The sequence below is a fragment of the Vanacampus margaritifer genome, chromosome 6 (assembly GCF_051991255.1).
Source record: "Vanacampus margaritifer isolate UIUO_Vmar chromosome 6, RoL_Vmar_1.0, whole genome shotgun sequence".
NCBI classification, from domain to species: Eukaryota; Metazoa; Chordata; class Actinopteri; order Syngnathiformes; family Syngnathidae; genus Vanacampus; species Vanacampus margaritifer.
In genome coordinates, this window is record NC_135437.1 from 24,768,111 (window position 1) to 24,794,947 (window position 26,837).

A 26,837-nucleotide genomic window follows, 5' to 3' on the forward strand; every position below is an offset into this window, starting at 1 on the left:
AGATCAGGGTGCGTAAAGGCTTTCTGACAATGCGCACACTGTGCATAGAAGACGAAGCATAAGAAGCGTGCCAACATCTGTGCTCATATATCATCACGAAGAGTCGCATTAGCGGCCAGAGGGAGCGGTGACTTGGTGACAACTTGAAGTAACTTGAGCAGTCAGACGTTGTGACGAGATGTTGTGTCGCGGAGGACCGGAACGGTGGCACACGTATCAAAGCGCGCACTCATCAGTTTTCCGTGCATGTAGTCAGCGGCGGTGCGGGTGCGTGCGCTGTGTGAGGTAACCGCACTGTTACTATTTTTAGAAGCAGCGTTGCGGTAGTGGAATCAATCAAAGTGGGTTGGCATTCGCTGTCATGTGCAGCTGCTTCTAGTGCCTCCCGCACGTCTTCCTTGCACTTGATCATCACGGGACAGCGCATCGCTTGACGTCTTTTCATCTCAGCTCATGTTTTCTCGCGTTTCGCCGTGACAAAGAACACCGGTGGATCGCAAACTTTTGTGCCATGGAATCTGCACTACTTCGTGGCAACAACACGTTGCTCGTCTTTGGCAGCTCGTGTAGTTGTTTGCAGTTTCGCCGCATGTCAAGAGAACATTGCAATTCGGAATGAAAATGACGAGTACTCAATGACAAATCAAGGCGTCCGGAACGCGGGAGGTGCACGCCGCTTTCTCACCTGTCAAGCCTAAAACACGTTTTTTCTTATGGGAATTAAGCACTCGTCCCGTTGCATGCTCCTCAGGAGAAAAATGGCGGATTCTGAGAGCATTGAGGTAAGTCAGTTGAAGGATTTTTTTTTCTTCTTGTGTTAAACCGCTCCGCTGCACTTAGTTGTTCGGAGTCTGACGCCCACATTTGTCCTGAGGTCCTGCCTCCGGTGTGAAAGTTGCATCTCCTTGCAAGGTTGATTTCCATTCATTCTGTGCAGCTTTGTTGAGTATACTGTATTTGAAAACATCCAACAGACAAGTGTTGTCCATCCCGCATCATCGTCTGATCTACATCACGCTTGTCTTTTATTTTATTTTATTTTTTACGTTGTAGCTTCTAAGATTTGTTAGGCTCTAAGTGTTTTAAGTCAACATGAGGAATTGATGCATCTTCCAAAAAGTCATCAGTGTCTGCTCTCTCTTTCTTACACATTGAACAGTTGGCCATAAAAAAAAAGAAGACAGCATCTATAGGATCTTTATGCCTCCTAACACAACATAGCATACTAATGTAAATGCATCACACATTCCGTCCTTACAAAGATAATCATCACTTGGCAATGACACTATCAGAGAGGTGTTTATTATTAAGGCACATAGTGTAGTTTGCAATCTGTTGTTATATTCTTTATTATAGGAGAGAGATATTAGAACCTATTTTCTATCTAATTGGATTTTACCCAACATGACGATGCTCAATGTACCTCTCTATTCAATAGACCTCCTAAAACTCTGTCCATGGTACTGCGGTACTTTGCAGATGGATCGCTGGATAATTTGAATTCCTCTATCAGGAGATGAAGCAGTTGCAGCAAGCCAAAAGGTCACTTAACAGGTTATTGGAAACTACTACAGTACGCCATTTTAAAAATGATTCATATATGGCTCTTTTGTCAGGCAAGAAAAAAAAAAATCTTTATATATATAGATATAGGCCTATACTCATATGATTGTTTTGAATATATTTTTTGATGCATTGGAACTTGGAACCTCCCAAGTCGAACAACTTTAAGGCAATACATGCAGTGTCACTGTGAACAGCGGTGCCCTGTGATTGACTCCAACCAGTTCAGAGTGTACACCACCTCTCGCCTTAAAGTCAGCTGACAGACTCACCTGCAACCCTATTTATGATAAGCGGTGTAAAAAAAAAAAAAGGATGGGAACAGTATTAAATGATTTCTTTTCTTGCCCGTACAGTTAAAAAAAAAAGTTTTAAGAACATCATAATCAACAGTTTTACTTTGCTTATTTCTTTGTCCATTATTTACTTAGATTATTTTTATTTATTTTTTTAGCTAATCAAATGCTCGCACATCAGCGAATGATTTTAGTGAGGAAATAGCATTTCAATATGGCTAAAAGCTTAAATTTTTATTTATTTTTTTTAAAGTTGTATGATATGGGTCCTTAATGATTATCTTTTGGATATTGGAGAATCCTTATGATTATCGGGAAGAGATATTTGAGGATGAAATCAATGTGAAATGGGCTTTAGCGTTGTTACATTTTGAGTGACAACATGCAGCCGCAATCTTTGACGGGATAGTTTGATAGATAGTTTGAGCGCGTAAACGAAATGTTCAATGATTATCAGACATACAGCCAGCGTTAACGTTGCTTTGTCACTATGTTTAAGCGTTACTTCCCTTTAGAATGGTTCTTGGTGGAAGAGAAGCACCAGGGAATGTTTGGAAGACGTGCATGGACTTGTGTATTCATTCCTATGTACCTTGCACCTTTAACGCACCTTTTTTTGTGACGTGGTGTAACAGCAGTGCATTTAAATGTGCCGCTGTATGAAATGTCAGCCTCCTTGAGTAGCTGTAAACGGTTGGATTCATCTTCTTAATTCATTTGAATTAATTTCATGATTAGACTAGTGGGAGCACATAGAGTATTATTGCCTAATTTTTTTCTTTCGCTTTAAACATGATACAGCAGCGTCAATGGGCTAATATGTACTTCACGGATGCAGTACAGATGCTCCCCACCTTACGAACGAGTTACGTTCCGGACGATCGTTCGTAAGGTGAATTTGTTCGTAAGTTGCTTCAGTGCTATATTTCGTATTATAATTTATGTTTAAAGCCTATATAAGTATATTGAAGGTTTATATAAGTATGTTTAAGGCTTGTACAAGTAACCTGCATTGGTTTGTACTGAAAAAAACTTAATAAAATGGAGAGAATACGTACAGTACTGTACTGTACTACGTATGTTAGAGAGAGAGAGCGAGAGACACACAGTATGTACATGTACGTAATAAGATAAATAAAATGAAGTTTAACTTACTTTTGGAAGATGTACTCGATGCTTAAGGAGATGATGGAGGAGGAGGATTTTATATCATGAGAGATTCTTCGTCGTCGCTGGAATCGGCTTCAAAAGTTATTTCCTCCTTCATGGGGACCGGCGTTTCTTCCTCCTCCTCCTCGCCACGTTGCTCAGCCTCCAATGAGCTCTCACAGCGGCAATCGGTATTAGCGGCGGAAAGAAGCACTACGCGCAATACAAAATCTAACTTACAGCATTTCTTTCCGAACATTTTTCGACATACTGTACGCGCAGAAATGTTCGTATGTACCGTTGTTCGTAACTTGAATGTTCGTAAGTAGGGGAGCGTCTGTACTTTGAAAGTGCAATGGATCAAGCCGCATCAACTTGACTCTTTGACGTCGCAGCACAATGTATTAGCCGCTGTAACAAAGAATCTCCAGGTTATAACAGTCCATCAAATGCAAGATATTCACAATATAAACATGATGAATAATGCTCTACCTTAAAGTTCTCCAGATGTGTACTGTTTCTATCAAAACTTGTGGCCTTTGCCAAGCAGATGTCTCTGTCATTCCAATACATTTATGCACTTAGATATTACTGTACATGTTTAATGATGGATTTAAGTTGGAAGAAACAGATAATGGGTAGTGCAAGTTCTAGCTTCTACACTTAAGGTCTAGAGTGTGCATAATTGATCGGGTCAACTTTTTTTTTTTTGCACATCCTTGTCTGCGTGCACGTCTGTACCCTTACAACTTAAAAGTTCCTGGGAATGTAATGAATTTGATACATCCAACTTTGTGCAAGGTAGCCTTCATTTCACAAGAACATTTTATGAGATGTAAGATGGACAATAAAGCATGCAAACATCACATGGATGTGTTACAATAGAGATTCAAACCTACATCTTCGAATTTTGATGGAAACATGTAAACATCAATTTCACCATGTTGTCAGTAAGCAGTCTACAGACGCTCCCCACCTTACGAATGAGTTACGTTCCGGACGATCGTTCGTAAGGTGAATTTGTTCGTAAGTTGCTTCAGTGCTATATTTTGTATTATAATTTATGTTTAAAGCCTATATAAGTATATTGAAGGTTTATATAAGTATGTTTAAGGCTTGTACAAGTAACCTGCATTGGTTTGTACTGAAAAAAACTTTTAATAAAATGGAGAGAATACATACAGTACTGTACTGTACTACGTATGTTAGAGAGAGAGAGCGAGACACACACACACAGTATGTACATGTACGTAATAAGATAAATAAAATGAAGTTTAACTTACTTTTGGAAGATGTACTCGATGCTTAAGGAGATGATGGAGGAGGAGGAAGAGGAGGATTTTATATCATGAGAGATTCTTCGTCGTCGCTGGAATCGGCTTCAAAAGTTATTTCCTGCTTCATGGGGACCGGCGTTTTCTTCCTCCTCCTCCTCGCCACGTTGCTGAGCCTCCAATGAGCTCTCACAGCGCCAAGCGTCGGTATTAGCGGCGGAAAGAAGCACTACGCGCAATACAAAATCTAACTTACAGCATCTCTTCCCGAACATTTTTCGACATACTGTACGCGCTGAAATGTTCGTGTGTACCGTTGTTCGTAACTCGAATGTTCGTAAATAGGGGAGCGTCTGTATTGCCATTTATTCAGGGTAGTGTCTCTGGACAAGTTGACATTTTGTGCTGAAAACAATGTCCTGCTTTTGCTAGTGGTAACAATTAAGGTCAGAAGAAGTGTCAAAACTAGAATGACTTACCTGCTCTGTCTATCCATTTCTTCATCACCGGTTCTCTGTTTCACTCGCTCACAAATGCACAGCCTGATAGTAATACAGCCTTCCCAGCAGGCCTTAGAGATGATAATCAGGGCATTATACTTTCTGCGCAGAACAACAATTTATATTGCCTTGTGCTGACAGACAGGCTGACTTCAAGCTGGTGATCGGAGTATGCGCCAGAATTGGTGGTCTGTTTGGGATCACTAAACAGCCACATGGAGCAGGAAACTGGCAGTTGTGCTTGTTTAAAAAAAAGGCCAACAACACATATTTCTTACCTTATATCATGCATTGTTGATTTGAATGTTACACCTGTGCATGTTTTTAATTTATTCACTGCCATTGACGGCTATAGACGTCAAAAACTTATTCTATTTCTATTAGTTTAAAAATGTTTTTTTATACTTTTGTTAACAAGAGTATGAAAACCTATATTTTTTATTGTACATTTAGAACAGATATAAAATGTGTGATTAATTGTGAGTTAACTAGTGAAGTCATGCGATTAATTACGATTAATAAATTTAACGCCCTGAATTTAAAGGCTGACTTAAATGGTTAACTCATGATTAATCACACATTTTATATCTGCTCTAAATGTACATTTTTTTTTTCTAGATTGCCATACTCTTGTTAACAAAAGTGGAAAACAATAATACAAATAGTTCAAATCAATTTTTGACGTCTATAGCCGTCAATGGCAGTGAATGAGTTAAGGTGACTTCCAAAGCATTCTTATGATTTTTCTTGAAATAATTGTCTGTTTGTCTAGCAGCCACAGCCGGTGCGCATCATTTCATCGCAGTCGGCTCAGCCAACCTCTTTGCCAAAGCCTGTGCCTTCCATCCAGCCCATCCCAAGACCACTTCTCCCACCACACACACCACGTGCTGCCAACCTTACCAGCTGCCCTGGACGGGGCAAGATGGGAAAGCTGTGTAATCCTGAGGAGATGACCTCAAAAGACTATTACTTTGACTCTTACGCCCATTTTGGTATCCATGAGGTATGTTGCTATTTTCTGTAGACACTTGCACATGGAAAATGCACAGACTTTTTATAGCAGCTAATTTTTCATTCACTGCTGTGCAATTTTTATGTGAATATACTGCACTTAGGTACAGTGAACCCCCACCATTTCCAAGCGATAGAGAGTTAATCATGTCACGGATTGTGAACATTCAAGCATAACTAAACTGATCCCTCCTATAATAGTTTGCAATTGTCTATACAGACGCTCCCCAACTTACGAACGAGTTACGTTCCGAGCGATCGTTCGTAAGGTGAATTTGTTCGTAAGTTGCTTCAGTGCTATATTTTGTATTATAATTTATGTTTAAAGAGAATACGTGCAGTACTGTACTACGTATGTTAGAGAGAGAGAGCGAGAGACACACACAGTATGTACATGTACGTAATAAGATAAATAAAATGAAGTTTAACTTACTTTTGGAAGATGTACTCGATGCTTAAGGATTTGATGGAGGAGGAGGAAGAGGAGGATTTTATATCATGAGAGGTTCTTCGTCGTCGCTGGAATGGGCTTCAAAAGTTACTTCCTCCTCCGTAACTTCAATGTAGGAAGAAGTTGAGGGTCGCGGAGAAGAAGATGAGGGTTGATGAGTATCTTCCTTGGAGGATTTACTAGAAACTGGCCGAAAGAAGCGATCTAACTACGATAGCACAGTTTCCTTCTTTTTTCATCATAAATGATGCGGTAGCACTGTATGGCATCATTCAATTGATTTGCAACCTTTGTGCAACGTTCAATATTTGGGTCTTGCTGCTCGAAGAGTGCGATGGCTTTATCTATGAGCGACAGGCGTTTCTTCTTCTTCCTCCTCCTCGACACGTTGCTGAGCCTCCAATGCTGGGTGAGCTCTCACAGCGCCAAGCGTCGGTATTAGCGGCGGAAAGAAGCACTACAGTACTCGGAAAAAGGTGCGCAATAAAAAATCAAATTTACAGCATCTCTTTCCGAACATTTTTTGACATGCGCGCATGCGCGCAGACATGTTCGTATGTACCGTTGTTCGTAACTCGAATGTTCGTAAGTAGGGGAGCGTCTGTATATCACAAGATGATACTTTTGCCTAAAATAAAGCTCCTCAACTTTCTTCAACCTAGTTGCTTGGCACCAAGATGCCACAAAATGGCGGCAAATCAATACTTTTGTTACTTTGGCCTGAGCACAAAGAGTGAATAGGTAAGTTTTTAGCGAATGACCTGGGATAGGTTCCCAAAAAACACACCAGTGTCATATTCTTTGGTTCAAAGCAGAACTCTGCAAAGGACAAAGTATCCTAATGTCTGTTTTGACTTGCAGAGAAAAACTCTTTCACTCTAGTCTTATAGGTAGCAGTAATACATATTTCAAAGTGGCAGCCAACTAGTGTTAATTTCGCCAAAGAAAACTAAACAAATTTATTTTTGTCAAACATTTTTCACCGGACGAAAACTAAACTAGAATAGACTAAGGTGAATTTGTTCGTAAGTTGCTTCAGTGCTATATTTTGTATTATAATTTATGTTTAAAGCCTATATAAGTATATTGAAGGTTTATATAAGTATGTTTAAGGCTTGTACAAGTAACCTGCATTGGTTTGTACTGAAAAAAACTTTTAATAAAATGGAGAGAATACGTACAGTACTGTACTGTACTACGTATGTTAGAGAGAGAGAGCAAGAGACACACACAGTATGCACATGTACGTAATAAGATAAATAAAATGAAGTTTAACTTACTTTTGGAAGATGTACTCGATGCTTAAGGAGATGATGGAGGAGGAGGAAGAGGAGGATTTCATATCATGAGAGATTCTTCGTCGTCGCTGGAATCGGCTTCAAAAGTTATTTCCTCCTTCATGGGGACCGGCGTTTCTTCCTCCTCCTCCTCGCCACGTTGTTCAGCCTCCAATGAGCTCTCACAGCGCCAATCGTCGGTATTAGCGGCGGAAAGAAGCACTACGCGCAATACAAAATCTAACTTACATCATCTCTTTCCGAACATTTTTCGACATACTGTACGCGCAGACATGTTCGTATGTACCGTTGTTCGTAACTCGAATGTTCGTAAGTAGGGGAGCGTCTGTATTGAAATCCCTTCTTTCATTCTTTATTGCACACATTTCATTTTATGAAGATAAAGGTTAACTTTTTTCCCCCAGCAGTTAGTGGAATTCATTAGAAAAGACTGTTTTGAAAGTATTAGAAAGGCTGCACTAAAAGAGAAAGTAAACTTGACTTGCGACATCCCTTTTTTTTTTTTCTCTAATGAGTTAGGAGCAGAGACAACTACATTTATGTCAATTCTGACCACACCTCCCAATATGAAATAGAGAAAAGACAGAAATGGATATATTCACGGGAAGCTCATGGGAAACAGCTTTTATTGATTTGTACGTAAAACCACGCCACTCAGATATAATACAAGAACACACAAATCCACAAGCGCAGTCGTCACACTATGTATTTTAAATCCAGGGAAACAAATTGCCATGTTCCCAAGGGCGTCCCCTCAACGGCGTCTTCCTGACCTTGTTTTGCTGTCCAATTAAACCAGGAGATGCTGAAGGATGAAGTGAGAACGCTCACCTACCGCAATTCCATGTACCACAACAAGCATGTGTTCAAGGACAAAATAGTCCTGGATGTCGGAAGCGGAACTGGGATCTTATCCATGTTTGCCGCCAAAGCAGGAGCAAAGCACGTGTATGGGGTAAGTAACACATGATTGTATTTACAATGGAGGTGTATCAGGCTCTACGTAATCCCATATTGGAGCCCATCTTGGAAGCGCTATGTGGTTCTCTGTCTGACATGTTCCATGTGTATCTGGACATATATTTGAAGCGCTGCGCCACGGGTCAGGCTTACTATATAATCTTAGAGGAATCTCCTTTCTCAGGCGGGTGATAAAAGTGTTACGGCCCTCTCAGGCCAGTACGCATGCCATGCAGAAAGGATTTAAGAGCCCGTTCTGTCACCGCGCACCGGGGGCACAAGTAATTGCTAGTCAGGTCGTGTCTGAGGATACACACCACGAGCTTAGGATCACCACATGGATCCTATTTTGGGAGCACGCTAGGGAGTATATATTTGCTTCAGGGGAGGAATGATTAACTTAGAATTGCCAAGAGAATTGTAAGGTACTGGTTGACATTATGCACTTGCGTGTGTATCTGCCTCTCTCTCCTCTCTCTCTCTCTCTCTCTCTCGCATTTATGTTTCTGCTTCGGCTCATTTTTGTGTCACTGATGCCCATCTGGCTGTACTCAAACACACCAAAAAAATGACTATGAGGGCTTTTTAAGCATGACAATCTACACAAAAGTCAGGCCCATATCACACCGCTCTTTTCAAAAGTTAATAAGGCATCAAGTGAAAGCTGAGCCGACCACTGAGGTGAAAAGGCCGGGCTCCAGGCCAATTTAACACTTTACGATCATGTGTGCACTTTTAAAAGAAGAAGAAAAAGAAGAAATTGATATTCACGAGTGCCAATAAATCAGGTGCTAGATAGAGAGACGTACTATACTATATAAGTCTGATCCCATAAGGTCGCATGTGCTTTCCATTTGCATCCTTTCATCAGATGATAAATTACAATTTACTTTGGAACTTTTAGCAAACTATTAGTCTAGCCAAAGCAGAAACAAACTTGTTTAGTGGTAAATCCATCTATGATGACAGCTATTGGGTGCACTGCAGAACAAATGTGTAATGTTAGTAGCAGGCCAGTTCTGTTTCATTGGGAATGATTTAAAAAATTAGGAATAGATGGTCAAGACTCTTTCATCTGCTGTCTGTGGAAGATGAACAACAACAAAAACGGGGGAGATGCATTTTCTTCATATTTGGATCAAAATGCCATGGTTCATATGCCAGCATTTCTGTAAAGATTAATGGAAATATCTGTCTCCTAACACACACACACACCAAAAAAAAACATTATTATTTTTTTTAAAACAGGGTTGTTGTTTACAGTTGTACTGAAGAGGATTAGGACCAGTGAAGAAGAAAAAAAAAGGGGGGGGGGGGGCAGGATTCTGACTTTATTCTCAGCATTCTGACTTTAATCTCAGAATTCTGACTTTATTCTCAGCATTCTGACTTTAATCTCAGAATTCTGACTTTAATCTCAGAATTCAATCAAAAAAGTGAGAATTCTGACTTTGTGACATAGAGCTACGAATTGTTGGGGGGGAAGTCACAAAGTCTGAATTCTGAGAATAAAGTCAGAATTCTCACTTAAGAGTCAGAATTCTCACTTTAAAATCTGAATTCTGAGAGTAAAGTCAGAATCCTGCCAACCTTTTTGTTCTTTCCCCTTCACTGGCCCTAATCCTCTTCCGTACAGTTGTGTTCCACTGCACAAATTGCACAGGACAGTGCATACATTTGAATCTAATGACATCTTTAATGTGTAACACTGTATATAATAGTTTTTATTTGCATAGTATGATTTTTGTATCACAATATAAGAATGGCAAAATAATCCAGACAAAATATTGGAGACACTTCTTAATGCAGTGTGGTTGTTCACCACCGCAAATTAGTACTAGACATAACTACTGTATAAATCTGAAATATAAATGAAGTTGTATAGAAAATGTCTTCAAACCTTGCAGACAGAGAATAATTCAAAACGCCCTCTCTAGTCAATACAGTAAATATATTGTTAATAATACATCTGAAAGTGACAATTCCCCAAAATTTGCTATTAAAAATAAATAAATAATCAAATGGTATTAACAAAATACAACATTATTCAAATTATAATTGTTACAATGTTTTAATTGATAGAAAAATAATACTGACAAAATGATGTATGTATGCTGATAATCTGTCTTGAATTATTGAGGAAATCACAGAGAGGAAAGACTTCAAAGTGGAGGTTGGATCTTTATTTTTAAAAACAATACCCGAGAGGAAATCCATTGTGGTCTGCTTCACAGTTGGGGGTTCCTCAGATACTTAAGCTCATCAGTTTCTTTCCCTAAAACAAAAGATCTTATTCTTCTATGTATTCTTACCAAAAGGCTTTCGGTGAGACCTCGCTTGATGTCTTTCACTACAAGGCATCAAGACTTCATACGTCTCTTTCCTCTTCTGATGTCTTCATGCTGACCAGATGGCTCTGCTGTCGTATGGTGGTTGAATTTCCTAAATTACTCCAGAAAGATGGAACACAATGTGCAGTTGATTTTTGTAACAGTTGAGAATGTAACCCCTATGTGTCCTAATGCTCAATGAAATAATGTCTTTTCTAAATGACAGACAGACTTCTTTGAAAATGTTTTTTTTTCTTTTCCCGTCTTCCCCCAGATTGAATGTTCCAGTATTTCAGAATACTCAGAAAGGATCATCAAGTCCAACCACCTTGACAGCGGTAAGAGCTACTCGACTTTCTGATGACAATGCAAAATCCGTTTCTGACAGCTCTGACAGCAATTGATACCATTGTGCAACTGAAACTCCCATGTAAGAGTTACATAGGTTTATGGCTGTATAGAGTAGACCAGTGATTCCAACCAGGGTGCTGCGGGAAATTATCAAATTTTCCTAAAATAAAAATACAAAATTGATTTGATTTATTTTTTAAAAATATTACCTAATTAAAAGTCTAATTAAAACTTTTCTGACAGTATCAATATGTTAAAATCTAGCAGTATTATATTATTTGTGTGGGAAATATACATATATATATATATATATATTAGGGGTGTATATATCGCGATATTACAGTGCGCAATTATCGGCCAAATTGATTTTTAAACTTTTTTTTTTATGGGAATATTCAACAAAACGTCTTACATAGGGTTAGGATTCACACATTAAACATGGAAGAATGTTATATTAATGGAACATTAAGCCTTAATATTTGATTTCAGCGCTGTTCAAACATGAAACAGGCTGCAACCTGTTTGTTAAATGCAGTGGCTCAGTTATAAGCCTGATTTTCAGAGAAATAAATACATTTTCATACAAATCTTACAGTTTACATGAAGAAGTTTACTGATTAGTGTTTTCTAAATTTGAGTTTTTTAAAAAATCGCAATAATCAATTTATAGATTCGTATCGGGATTAATCGGTATCGAATTGTGCCCTATGAATCGTGATACGAATCGAATCGCCAGGTACTAGGCAATTCACACCCCTAATGTATGTATATATATATATATATATATATATATATATATATACGTTTGTGTTTTATCCTTTGATTTACAGGTTTACAATGAGCCAATGAATTGATTTAGCAGGACAAAAACAATCTTTGTATGTACTTCTTTGTCAAATGTACAAATAATGTGTAAATAATAACTTTCAGATTGTTTAAAATTGATTTATAGTGTGTTGGAAAAGTGCTTGTCAGTGAATGTAGTGTAATGTTTTGGTAGCAACACATAGGGATGGGAGAAACCGAAGCAAGAGCCAAGAGTAGTTATAGGATCTCATAACTCAGCATTTTAACTGAAATCAATTCCACATCATATTTCCACAGTATGGAAATGCACAGTCTGTATCTCTGTAAAGCAAACAAGTTTCCCCTTCCCATTTTGAAAAAAAAAATGCATTGCCAAACTACTGACTCCAATGCAGTAGCGCCATCAAACAGCCTGAAAGCATTAACACTATACTGTACAGTACTATATTTCAATCACAAACATGCACATGAAATTGAGTGGGACAAGAATACAATCAGATTTTCCGTATTATAAAAATGGACAATTTTAGACAAAGAAAACAATCACCCTGATGAGTATTTGGATTCAGATGTTATTGAGACAGGCCTTTGTATCAAGCCTCAAAACGCTGAAACAGAACCACCAAAAGCTCTCTGGTGAAACTCCAGCTGGGCCACACATTTCCATAAGAACACCACACTGGTACAAATTTTGTATAAGCGCTCCATCGTTGTGGTTTCATTTCTCCTCTTCTCACATGTTTCCACATAAAGTTTTTCTATACTGTATCTTCAGTCTTGACATCTGCATTCATTCCTTTCAGAATAGCATATATAATATTTTACTACGATTATGATGGAGTCAAGGTTTTTGGATGGCAAGAGAGAATCAGCATTTTTTTTTTTTAACGAGATTTTCAAAATGTGTTTTAGTGATCACCATCATCAATGGAAAAGTGGAAGAGGTGGAGCTGCCTGTGGAGGAAGTTGACATCATTATATCCGAGTGGATGGGCTATTGTCTCTTCTATGAATCTATGCTGAACACCGTCATCTTTGCCAGGGACAAGTGGCTGGTATGCACTCTTCATGACACAATTGAACAGGAACTTTTTGGGGGTACCAAATGAAAGATTGCGTTCCATTCTTTCATTAGGAAAAAAAAAGTATGTTTCTATCTTATTCCGCGCTTTAGTAATCACCATTTGAAAATAGGTAATTTGAGTAACATTGAGCGAAAATTGAAAAGATAAGGTGAAAACAAGCTTGACAAACTGACTTTGACGCTAATATTTTTTGTTTAGTGACGCTCTGTGAATTAGATTTGATGTGACAAAGGCTTTGATCATTCACGTCATCCTTGAAAACGTTCTATTTTCTAAGATCCGCCATGTTTTCATGTCATTTGACACCCTGGGAGCCCATTGAAAAGAGATACAATGCTGCCATCTGCTGGCCATAGTTAGTGGGTGTTTGGAGATTTTACAACCCCCAATGACAAGGCAGCAATGCACAGACATTGCACTGCCCATTAAGAAGAAAAAAAACATAGTAAATGTCAATTAACGTTTTTGGTGGCATTCATTTGGATTTTAGTATATGTCATTAAACGTTTTTGCCGGTAAAAGAGTTAATTTACTAGGATGTATAAAGCATTGTAGTACCCTACAATGTGATAATTTCCTGAAAATGTAATCACCCCAGAGCGGTTCTTATCAAGTGGACAGAACATAAATTGATTAACTATCTGCAGAGTTGATTTAACACTAAATACATCAACTCTGTCAAATAACTCCAACAACTGACCTCAATTTAAATCAGGCACTGTTAAAAATACACTTTGGGGGTGAACTCAACTCCTGAGTCTGACTTCATTATCTTTCAAGTTTCACATTGTCAGTTTTGAGGAGGGAAAAAAGATCCACCTGAAAATGTAATAAATCCCCTATAATGTAATAAGGTATTGTAGTACATTATCGGTGATTACTGAAGATTTGAGTATCGGTGTCTGTTTAAAAAAAAGTGGTATCGAACATCCCTAGTGACAACATTTTTACTATTTTGCTTCTATACTATGGCCAGCAGATGGCAGCATTGTATCTCTTTTCAATGGGCTCCCAGGGTGTCAAATTACATGAAAACATGGCGGATCTTAGGAAATAGAACGTTTTCAAAGATGACGTGAATGATCAAAGCCTTTGTCACATCAAATCTAATATAGACCGTTAAAATACAATGGGTGAATAAAAGATGCCATGGCAGTAACGGAGATAATTAATTCCAAGTAAAACCTAGAAAGATATACCCTTTGTTTCCCTACCACATTAAGATCTCAAGACGTGTGATTTGACACCAAAAAAAAAAAGAGGAAACATCTCCACACCAGATGATGAATGGCTGTGAATCCTGTCACAACAGATTGCAGCTTTTTACATAATTGACCCTTTACATAAAAGTGTGCTCTTTCTCCTTTGTCTCAAAGAAACCAGGTGGACTCATGTTTCCCGATCGTGCCTCTTTGTATGTGTTGGCCATCGAGGACAGGCAGTATAAAGACTTCAAAATCCATTGTAAGTGCAATGAAAGTATATGTGTGTTATAATTATGTACCAAATTTGATAATGTTGTCTTAAACAATCAACATGTGATTACAAGTGTAGACTGGATTTAGTAAGTCCTTGCTTGTTTTAGTTCATATCAATTGTGGTGGTGAATAGAAGCAAAATAGTAAAAATGTTGTCACTAGGGATGTTCGATACCACTTTTTTTTTAGACCGACACTGATACTCAAATCTTCAGTATTTACCATTACCAAATGCCAAAACCATTAGTAGCCTACTTATGATACATAAAATTCCCCCCAAAAAACTACAGATTTTTTTTAATGATATATAAATTCCAACTATAGCAAATTTCCATAAAATTGAATGAAATCAACGGCAATTATATATTTTCAGTTTGCTCATAAAACTAATTTTGCATAGATCACACAATAACGTTAATTTAAAAAAAAAACGATAAATACGATTAAACAAATAATTCAGCGGCCAGAAAAAAAGTCCCAATCAAAATATGGGATTTTACAACTTATTTTTAAGTGAAGTGCAAAGAATTCAATTCAATACAATACTGTGGCGCTTCAAGTAATTTAGTCATATCTTCCATGTTAAAAATTCCTCAAACAGTTTAGTGTGTGATGTTTAATTATATCTTGCTTTGAAATCCATGTTTTTAATTTGGAAGGCTGTTCTGTATTTACGTTTCGTGTTTCACGTTCTCCGTTCATCATTCATCTCATAGCTGTGCAGTCAATGACGATACAAAGATATTTCTGCACTTCAGAGCTAATTAAATTGCTGAGTACAACTGAAGACTTATGTGCTTTGTGGCTGTCAATACATGCAAAATAACCATTTCAGTCTTTAGTTCCTGTAGTGTTGTCCACATTAACTCATTCACTGCCATCGACGGCTATAGACGACAAAAATTCATTTGAACTATTTCTATTAGTTTTAAACATTTTCCCACTTTTGTTAACAAGAATATGAATACCTAGATTATTTTTTATTGTATTAGAACAGATATAAAATGTGTGATTAATCGTGAGTTAACTAGTGCAGTCATGCGATTAATTACGATTAAAAAATTGTGATCGCCTGACGCCCCTAATTTTTAATAATCTTTTCTTTAAAAAAAAAAAAAGAAGATTATTAAAAAAAATATATATATATATATATATATATATATATATATATATTAAAAGAAAAGATTATTACAAATTAGGGGCATCAAGCGATTAAAATTTGTAATCGTAATTAATCGCATTACTTCACTAGTTAACTCACGATTAATCACAAATTTTATATCTGTTCTCAATGTACAAATAAAAATTCTAGGCTTTCATACTCTTGTTAACAAAAATGGAAAAAAATGTTAAACTAATAGAAATAGTTCAAATTAATTTTTGACATCTATTGCTGTCAATGGCAGTGAATGAGTTAACTTAGAAGAATTACGCTGACTGAAGCGGCCGTAAACAGGCACCGTTCTATTTCTAGCACCTCAGCTCCACGACGTAAACGAGGCAATTAAACTCTGCGAAGTTACGTGAGCTGCAACATATACAACACACATTGAACCAGATAAAAGCTAATATTACTCATGACAAGAGTACTTACTTATTCTCAGTAGCGAACGCCAAAATGGCGTTGCCAGAAGTAATGAACGGAACAAGTGTTAACAAATAAGGAGACACACAGAAAACGAACGAGACGGAACAAAACATTCGTTCCCCCGCTGTCTTTCTGACAGTTCCTGACCCAAAAATGCCCACAAGAGTGTGGGCCAATACCAGTATCGATCTCCGTCGCGAGTACCGATACCATGAAATGTGCCTTGTATCGGTACTCGCCCATCCCTAGTAGTCACTGCCCGCTGTATGTTTTGAGTCAAAAAGTATGTATTGCCATAGTTAGCGTACTGCAAAGTAAGGGAGTAAAAAAAAAAAAATTGCACATATCCACAATGTCAACAGGATGCAGCAATTTCAGCCCTACAAATTATTTTTGGACTGGTGTTTATGCTTACCCTTTGACGATGGTTAATATCAGTTAACAAGCCTTTCCATCCTGAATCATCTCACTCCAAAATCACAAGGAGGGCGAAAAGAAGTGTGCCAACGCCTTTGTTGTACTCCATATTTCATACAAGTGAAACGCTAACCATAAATAATTTGAAGTTGTCATAACGACCTTCTGCAACACATTTGGTGTGCAACTAAACTACAATAGCTGTGGAGGAACCTTTATTCAACTGCCAGTCAACAATTCATGAAATATGCCAGGTGATGACATTCGTTGATCTCGCTTCAATCATCTCAGCAAAATAAGTTAAGTAGTGTCTATCAGACAGTACGTGTCCCATCTTTTCCGTGTGCATCTTAATAATTATTAGCAAACAAATAACTGTTCTTCTACTGCCAGTACTGGATTAAAAAATGTCTAAGATCTAATAAGAAAATGATGGAGCTTCAATTAATCAGTCAAAAATTACCACTTCCAATTCTTACACTGCAAAAATGTCAGCAAGACAAAATATCTTAAAACAAAAATAACAATACAGATGAGCAAATTTTGTACATATGTGATGTCATTTTTGGATTTCCAACACAACTTAAAGTGGAAGTCAACCTTAAATATTTCTTGATGATATGTTACATGTGACCTCACTAGTCTAAACATGACATTCTGATTAATATTACATTTGTGGATTTTTTTTTAATCCATCTTGCTGTCGACTGAAGAGGACATCAATGTTGCTCAGGTCTCAGGTAACAACCAATCACAGCTCAGCTTCAGAAAACAGGTGAGCTGTGATTAGTCAATGCCTGTGGCAAAATGGCCGCCCCCTGAGATGGATAAAAACGGCTAGATTTTGCTGCTTAACTCATATTCCACTAACGCTATATTAACCAGAATACCATATATAGACCAGTGGAGCTGCATAGAACATATTGTCAAAAAATAATAATAATTGGGGGTTGACTTCCAGAACATCCTTAAAAAATGAAATAATCATAAAAATAAATAAAAATCCTAGCTCAATATGCTGTATGTAGAACTCTTGACAGGAGGTGGCACATACAGATTCATACGCTCCATCAAGAAAGGTAGCAAGCAAGCAAGTTGACTTTTCTTATTTCTGTATCACTTTACGTAACTGCTAAGATGCGTGATAATTATATTCCATGCAATTTGCAGCGTGCGGCTCGTTGCGTGGAAGTGTCACTGTATTAGGGCAGCCCGCACGCAGCTTTGCTGGGACGTCAGAATATTTTTACTCTTCAGATACTATTTATTTATTTATTTAATGCAGTGGAGTTGTGTAAATGTGAATTTCACACATGGGCGAACTGAAACGAGCGGCGCACAAACTGCACTCGTCTCCTCCTTCTGCGGGCAGATGGCCTCGTTTGACCTTTTCACTGAGGTAGAAGTGGCCTGATGTAACACTCCAGTCAAAACGCTGTTCTCATTATTGCTACTCTGAGCAAAGTGCTGTCTTATGATAAGGAGAATCATTAATCTTAATGTCAAACCTACGTGACCCGCACATTTTCATCGACTCCACCAAAAATGTTTGCTCATTAGTTTGGCTCATAAATAGAGTTGTTTGTTCATATGATTACTATACAGCAATCTCCTATCCTGCATTTTTTTTTTTGCAAAGATTGTGAAATCAGCGTTTAAATAGCTTCATGTTGACAAACTATTTGACCTATGTGCATGAAATTAAAGAAAACTGCTTCCAAATTTCCGAAATCTAACTGAAGGAATTGAGAGCTCTACATATTGAGAAACTCGGTGACAAACAACCCGGCCAGTTGTGGTTTTATAACTGCACTGTATAGCTCAACAGGCTTTTCAACACACACTAAAACAATCGCCAAGCAGCCATTTGAATGAGTTGCACATATTTTAACGTTTAACATACTAGAGTAATTATGCTGTTTTTCAAGGGTGGGAGAATGTGTATGGCTTCGACATGACTTGCATCCGCAATGTGGCAATGAAGGAGCCTCTGGTTGACATAGTGGACCCCAAGCAGGTGGTGACCAACTCCTGCCTGGTCAAGGTAGGTCAAAATCCGTTTAAGTTCATTCATTTTTTTAGCCTGCTGTTTAGCGTCGCATAAAGCAGAGGCTGGAGTCGATCCCAGCCGATGGCACAAAAAGTGGACCATGCCCTCAACTGGACCCCAGTCAATCTCAGGGCATTTGTGAATCAAACAATGGAAATGACCAAGTGTACTGATCAAAATAATATAAATGTTATTTCAGCATTAAAACCAATGTATCCATGCATAATACCATTTTCAAGGTCCACAGAAAATGTTGTGTTTGGACTATGGAAACACATATACTACCAAATGAAAGATTGAACTCTCATCTTTCATCAGAAAAAAAAGTTTGTTTCTACCTTATTCCGTTCTTCAGTTATCAACAATAGAAAATGGTTAGTTTCACCGAAATGCTCTGTTTTGAAACAAAAAGCGGAGAAAAAGAGCTTTTTGTGAAACGATGTTATTTCATGCACTCTAGTGAATTCTACACTTCTTTTTGTCCATGAATGATGCCACAAACACCTAAATAGTGCTTTACTTCTGTAAAACACTACCACCAACAATGAAAAAGTGTTTTTAGATTGCAAAATACGTTTATTTCCATTCAACAGTGTAACAATCTGACAAAACAATTTCGCAAACTATTTACAAATGTGTGCAACTGTGGTACTACTTAAAATTATGTGGATGTTTCAAATACAGTTTTTCTTTTTGTAACACTGCCCTGCGTGCAAGGAGAGGGAGCAGGATTTGCACAACAGATTGTCCGTTTCGCGTGCAGACGTTACACTTTCTTGACGGCCTTTTTTTCCGGGGAATAGCAAGTAGCAGACTGTACCCACTCCTCCGATGAATATGCATTGGACTCGGGGTACTCTTCGTCGTCCGATTGAACGTCCGCCTGAGCGTGCTCGGTTGTGCTCCGTGTTTTCCGGTGTTAGCATCGCTAGCCCGTGAACCTTTATGACGTCGTCATAGCCGCCGCGTCAGCGCTTCCAACTTCGGCGTCAACCTCGGAGTCACCATCATCATCATCATCGATGATGATCATCGTCGTCATCAATGTGCTCTTTAGCGTTGGTCGATGCTTTTCGTCTTTGAAAAAAATTGCTCGAGCGTAGGCTGCTTGCAACCGGTCGCCATGTTCTCTTCCCTTCCCCAGCCATTGTCCGCTCTAGCTCCGCCTCACGTCTTCGACTGACGCCTACCCAATCTTGTCAAAAGAGAATCATTGCTGCCATCTAGGGGCCAAAAATAGTCATTAGGCTAACTAGATCTGCTTGAAACTTTCACCACAGCTGGCCAAGGCTTTCCTCCACCCGTTTCCCCCCCAAAAAAAAATAAATAATTGGAGAACGTCTTTTAACGTCCTTGACGGCCCTCCGTAGGTTTTTACTAAACGTCATTTAACGTTTTTGGCAGTCAAAGAGTTAAATGATCTAATTTAACTTTAGTGGTTTGAAAACTATGAAAAAAAAGTTTTAGATCAGCAAGTTGAGTTTCTTTGTTGTTGTATACTGAAGACATTTAGGTTGCAGATCAAAGAGAACATTTCAGAATTCCAGCTGTTATTTTAGTATTTACATCTAGATGTGTTAAACAACTCAGGACAGAGTACCTTTTGTTTGAAGCCACCCAATTTTCAGTTGAGCAAAAGTATTGGAACGAACAGCTTGAATTTGACCTCCTGAAGAGAAGACTGAAGGTAGAAACCCCCAGACACAAACAAGAACTGATAGAGGCTGCAGTAAAGGCCTATTTTTCCACATGTGATCAACTTAAAGTGCATTTACTAATATCCATTCTAGTACTTTTACGCACTTGCAAAGTGGGGGTCTTCATAAAAAGGTGCTCTGCAGTTTTTTTTTTAAACACATCTAGATGTAAATAAATACCATTAAATAAAAGCTGCAATTCTGAACTTTTGTCACCCGTGTTCTCCCTGCAAGTCACAATCTTTTATTGCTAACAATTGATTCAACAAGATTCCATCCTGTCTTGTGATATGACTAATCAATCAGTGCTCTCTGTTTGCTTGCTCTTTTCTATTATTTGATATAAACCAACATTTGATGCAAATTATGAAATATTACAGAGTGCTTGTGCATAGCCACAAGCACTGTGAAAACAAATAACACCCAAGTGAAGTTCTATTTTAACTGATTGACCTCATTACGATTGTATGCGCGCATGAGAATGATTGTGAAGAATTGTATTCTAAACTTTGAAATGTGACCGCTGTGTGCTGATATTAATTAAAAACATCAGTCATATTCAACACTAATAATGCTTTGTTTTTATTGACAGTCAATAAATATCATTTCAGCACACATTCTCACACCAAAACTATAACAGGCTCACAGTTAATATATCATCGTAATGAAAGAGCAACAATCAGGAATTTCACACTTGTTACTTGATGCTGGCGTTCATGTTATGGACGAACTGCAGTTTCACTCTGGAATTCTTTCAGCATTGCAAACAAACACAATGAAAATCAGCACACTGAAATTGGAATATGTATGAGCTCACACTGGTCAGTTTGAAAGTGCCATGGTCATCAGATTGCTAATCCTGCAGGATCACTCATAATTAGTTTATGGCAAGACAGAAAATGAGTTTAAGTAGCATTCATTTGTGTTCTTCAGTATTTAATGTACGCTTAAAAAAGCACAAGATGTCAGATATTGTTATTTGATATGAAAATCTCAATGGTACAGTAGTATAATAACTATTAAATTTATTAGAACAAATATGTGGCTAAACCCAATATTTGACCAGAATAAGGAGACAAGTTGACCACGTACAGGCCTACAGTATAACAACGGGATGGCCGGATACAAGGATTGGTGATGAATTACATGAGAGTTTACTGCCTAAGTGAGAGATCGCTCTCTATCCGCCAACAGGAAGTGGACATCTACACAGTGAAGACTGAAGACCTCTCCTTCACATCAGCATTCTGCCTGCAGATCCAGAGAAACGACTACATTCATGCACTGGTCACCTATTTCAACATCGAATTCACCAAATGTCACAAAAAGACTGGTTTCTCCACTGGTAAGACGCCACAGCTATTCTTTTAAGTCGTTGGGGTGATGTTAACATTTTTTAAATAATTGTTGGTTATTATATAGTGCATACATGTAACTTTTTTTTTTTTTTAACAACAATAAAGGTAGCGCTGGAGGGTAGATGTAATAAATGTGAAGAAGATGGGAAAAAAAAGAGTCATCTGCAGCTCTCTCGCTAAAGTACAATTTAATTGTGAGCTCCAGACGTTTTAGATTATTTACTTTGTCTGCTTTCTCAGGCTCACTGGATTTTATCTAATCTTTAGAAGAACATGGACACAATTACATCAGCCAGCCGCTCGCACAATATGCTGTTATGATATCCAATACAAGCGCAGTATTTCTTTTTTTTTTTTGCCAAGGTAATCCTAACTAGTTTTGATTGACCCTGTCAGAGGGATTCATTCATCTATTTGTGTGTTGTATTACAGTATATTAAACTGAGACATTTCTAATATTACTTGATATACTAATATTACCTCAGTATACATAACTGTGAAGTACAATTGCAACGCTAAGCTTTATAACGTCTTGTTGCTGTCACCACATGATAAAAGACTTGCCTTGGTAGTTGTGGTTTGATACTGACACCTAGTGGGGATATGATAATTTGCATCCGGTCGTTTTATGCTTACCAAAGTAATACACCAATCCAAATCACTCATCATCAATATAGCCATGTGATAGTAGCTCTCATTTTATAAAACTACTATCTTTACAATTTTCCAATCCGTATAGCTCACTAAGCATATGCTTAGAAACTACACACTCGAATGGCCGAGGAGGAACAGACAGGAAGAAAGGTCATTTTATATATTACACACAAAGAACTGTTTGTAGGCAGAGAAGATATATGTTGCCCCAGCACAGCAGGCTGAACATTCAGAGTCAAGTGCATCACATATTTTGAATGTTAGCCAAGCTATTGTCAGCAGTGGCCAGGAGCACCAGAGCATGTTCTGATTTGTTTTGGCACTGAGATACAAACAAAACACACAAGCACACACAAAGTCATTACATCAAACAAAAATGGGAACGAAGCAAGTGTTTCCCTCCATTTAACGCTGACATCCTGTGCTCAGAAGTGTTATTATGGCCACTTGGGGGCATTTCTTCACACTAAGATAAGCAGATAGCCCACTAATCTGAGGTCTGTGGACTGACAAGCTGCCCATGGTGCTTCTGCAGGCTTTAGATCTGAATCTTGACAAGGAATTTGTATCTCCTGTATGCTTTTTTTCCTTCTTTTTTTTGCCAAGAAGCATACGTTGTCCCTTCGTATGGTCAGAGGCAGTTTGTAATCAGCAAATGAATCAGGGCTCGAAGCCTTGAATTTCATCCCCCCCCTCCCCCCAATCTTCGATCCTCATTAGTGTCTCGGTGGATCATCAGTCTATTACATCTGATTTTGGGCAAGTTTGGAGGTCGACTACCCTGAGCAAGCACACATCCGCAGGGAGAACAAGTAAAGGCCACATACAGATGCTCCAAAAGATAATTGACCTCAGATCTTCCGACGATGAGGCAGCGGTGCTGACCACTATGTTGATGCTACTTTGAAATCCATCCTTGCATGATTGGATGAGTTTGGTGTAAAAGAAAATCATGCAGAAAGACACTTAATTTTGTGCGTGTGTGTGCTCCCCAGCTCCTAATGCTGCATACACCCACTGGAAGCAGACCGTGTTCTACCTGGAGGACTACTTGACTGTGCGAAGAGGAGAGGAAATCACTGGCAGCATTGCAATGGAACCAAACGACAAAAATATTGTAAGTGTTACATAAAACTTCTTTCTCAGCTAAAAGTGCCACTGTGCTGATTAAAAAGGTAATTATTAAAGCTTTTTCTACATCATGCCTGCTCCACCAATGCCCAAATGAGTAGGAAGAGCCCTGACTGTTTTACACTGACTGCAGCGATCAGTTTTTATCTTCCCTTTATAGTAGAGTGTGCGGATCCGCACACTCAGGGTAGCGGGGCTCTCCCTTAGAGATAGGGTGAGAAGCTCGGTCATCTGGGAGGGACTCAGCGTCGAGCCGCTACTCCTCCACGTTGAGAGGAACCAGTTGAGGTGGCTCGGGCATCTGGTTCGGATGCCTCCTGGGCACCTCCCATGCATGTCCTACCGGCCTCGGGACGACCCAGGACACGCTGGAGAGAGTACGTCTCTCGCCTGGCCTGGGAACGCCTTTGCATCCCGTCGGAGGAGCTGGCTGAAGTGGCTGGGGAGAGGGAAGTCTGGGCTTCCCTGCTAAAGCTGCTGCCCCCGCGGAATTGAAGACGGAACCAATGGAACGGGGTGAAAGTGGTGGAGGCCTTGTTGGACTCTAATCCTCCTCTCTGATACAAACAGCATGTGACGATTTGGAGGACTATTGCGAAGATCTCATAAATATATATATTAAGTTTCCAAAAATGTGTTATAATATAGAACATAATACACACAGTTAGGGGTGCTACGTTACCAAAATATCCCAGTACTAGTCATGGTATTCAAGCCATGGTATCATATATATGGTATATGCGCCATGCAATGCATTCTGGGAACAATATACTGTAGATGCAAAACAGGAAGATATAACACACTCGAAACTTATACGGGCAAAGTGTTGCCACATTCCATTTGCATTAGTGTTAATATTTGGAACAATCATTTACAGTTGAGCTCCACTATTTAGGGCTGGCCTGCAAATAGCGAAAATCTGTGTATAACTGACGGCAATTGTTTTCAACTTATATACCATGATTGATTTTACCGGTCTGGCCTACCAGCTAATATATTTTCCTCCATGTGGCCCCTGAGCTAATATGGGTTTGACACCCCTGTCCTAAGTGCTTTGGATGTGTGAAAGGAAAAGTAGTAATAGTAGATTTCTTCTTCAACCAGAACCTCAATGATTCTTTTAATCCAAATTTCAGTTCTAAGAACTTTACTGTCATGTGACTAAATTTAAAATGTGATCCGACCACAACTTTACATTTTCCCCTCCAGTATTTTCACTTAAAAGGTTTGGTTGTCTTTTTTTCCCTCTCTGCCTGCAGCGGGACTTGGACTTCACCTTTGAGCTGGATTTCAAAGGACAACTGTGCGAGGCAGCTATAGCCCACGACTACAAGATGCGTTAGGTTTTACGGGAAACCGGGATTAAAGACACCTGCGAGGAGCAGAGGAAGTCTAAGGAACCTCCAAGGACCAGACTCTATACAAAAGATGCAATGAGGACGGAAGGATGGGGCAAAGAAAGTACAGACGTGGCCCCACTACCAACTTGCTAAGACAGGAAGCCATGGCACAGACTGTTAAACAACCTTGAATGTAATAGTCTATGTATGTGGATGTGTGGTGGGTGAATTTTATAACATGTTCAAAGTTAGATTCTTTCTCTATGTGTTGGTGAAATGGAGTGATGTACCTGTGTTGTTTGTTTCGGACCATAACTTGGACCTCAATGAGCCGGGGGTAGAAGTCAATGAAATGACTTTATTGTCCACAGTTTGTTTGTGAGACGTTTTTAATTTGGTTGGGTTTGACACGGCTGTCAGATAAACCATTTAGTTTGTAGTTGTTATCAGTTCGGGCTCAGTAATTGTAAAAAATAAATAAATTAAAATATTCATCTGAGCACCTCAGCCAAGGACAAAACCTGCTGCAGGAATTGTACATGCAGCAGGGCTACTCTCTATATGTGTGTTTGTTATGTGAGAAGTAATGTGTTGAATAGTTGGTGTACAGTCAGTGCTAATTAATACCTCGCGTGATGGACCGTGTCAAAGGTGAAACTGTTGCTGAACTCTATATGATTGTTCCCCATGTCATCAGTTTTACTTGGCAGTGTTTGACCTGCTTTTCCAGTAATTACAAATGTATAATGTAATGTGATCAGATCCGGTACAAGAGCTGTATTAAAAAAAAAAAAAAAAAAAGATTTGCTGGACAAAAATAAGTACGATGCAATGTCTTTCTATGCCAATGGAAACTACAACGATAATAATAATAATAATAATACACATATAACACAATCAAAACTAAGCATTGTGAGGCTTTTCTTTAATATCGCTCTTGTATTGGATCTCCTATCCAAGTAACTGGAGAGTCTTTTACCCCTTAATGCCTTGACCAAGTTCCCAAGTGTTCTTGATTCTATTTCTCAATGCTGCAGCTACTGTACATGACTTGATTTATGATGGTACACTTTAGTTAGCCATGTCAAACCTTTTAGCGTTATATGGTTTTCTCCCCCAAAAAAGTAAACCTGGTAAATATAACTATTTAAGTGTATGCGTTAAATACAACAGGCTGTACACTTGCGCTTTGTTAATTAGTAAGATGAATGATGAGTATCTTGCAGAACGTGGCTCAGATGTACAACTGAAGACCTTTTAATAAAAGCCTGAAAAGGCTTGATGAATAAAACATGCATAATTTAAAAAAAGGTGACGAATGATTCTAGACTGATCAATTAGCTGTTTTCTAAATCCGAACAGCTCTTTAACCCCTTTTCATTGCACAGGTGGCTGGCTGGCTACTGTAAGTACAGACCGTAGTATATGTTGTTAAAAGTAATATTTTCAGGTAAAAACTATATTGAGAACTCTCCAGTGTCTGATCAATTTCCTCACAAACAAACAAAAAGAGTTATGGTCAATACGTAAATATAATAAAGGTTTTTATGCATCTTCCACTATTTATTTATTTATATTCAATTCAAATATGTTTCATATGTTGTTATGATGTCCTAAAAATGGAATAAACTGCAATGTGCAAAATCATCCACTGGTTGATGCTGTGAAAAGTCAAAACTGTCACCCTCTACGAACAACACCCAATTGTTTATTTTTGTTACACAAATTAAATATCTCAGTGTATACATAAAAGTGAAGTGCAAGACAGTGGTGGTTGTGAACCAGTGAGGCAAATAGACTAACAATACAGTGGTATCTTAATTCCAAAATCACATACACACGATATAACATACTTATTATTACATTAAAGAATGAGGGGTACAATGTGTATAAAATACTTGGCAAGTAGATTAGGTGCATCTGATGCAAATACATTATTTCTTTACAATCAAACTAATTTGACTGTCTCCAAAAAGTCAATAATTGCAACTATCCAACAAAATGGTTTAATATATTGACACTAAACGACAACAAGAGTCGGAAACC

At 38.4% G+C, this 26,837-nt stretch overlaps 1 protein-coding gene across 2 annotated transcripts; it reads left to right on the forward strand.

Annotated features, from left to right (window-relative positions):
- On the forward strand, positions 1–26,438 carry LOC144054150 (protein arginine N-methyltransferase 8-B). Of its 2 annotated transcripts, none has more exons than XM_077569286.1 (10): positions 1–782; positions 5,558–5,788; positions 8,345–8,500; positions 11,110–11,173; positions 12,906–13,048; positions 14,455–14,542; positions 18,490–18,605; positions 21,503–21,653; positions 23,316–23,437; positions 24,711–26,438. In XM_077569286.1, exons 1-10 carry the CDS (start codon positions 714–716, stop codon positions 24,792–24,794), a joined length of 1,224 nt encoding a protein of 407 aa, XP_077425412.1. In that variant the 5' UTR covers positions 1–713; the 3' UTR covers positions 24,795–26,438. The 2 variants fall into 2 exon arrangements, with proteins under 2 accessions (XP_077425412.1, XP_077425411.1); XM_077569285.1 differs by having other exon boundaries at positions 2–782; positions 5,555–5,788.
- Positions 26,439–26,837: the final 399 nt, after the last annotated feature.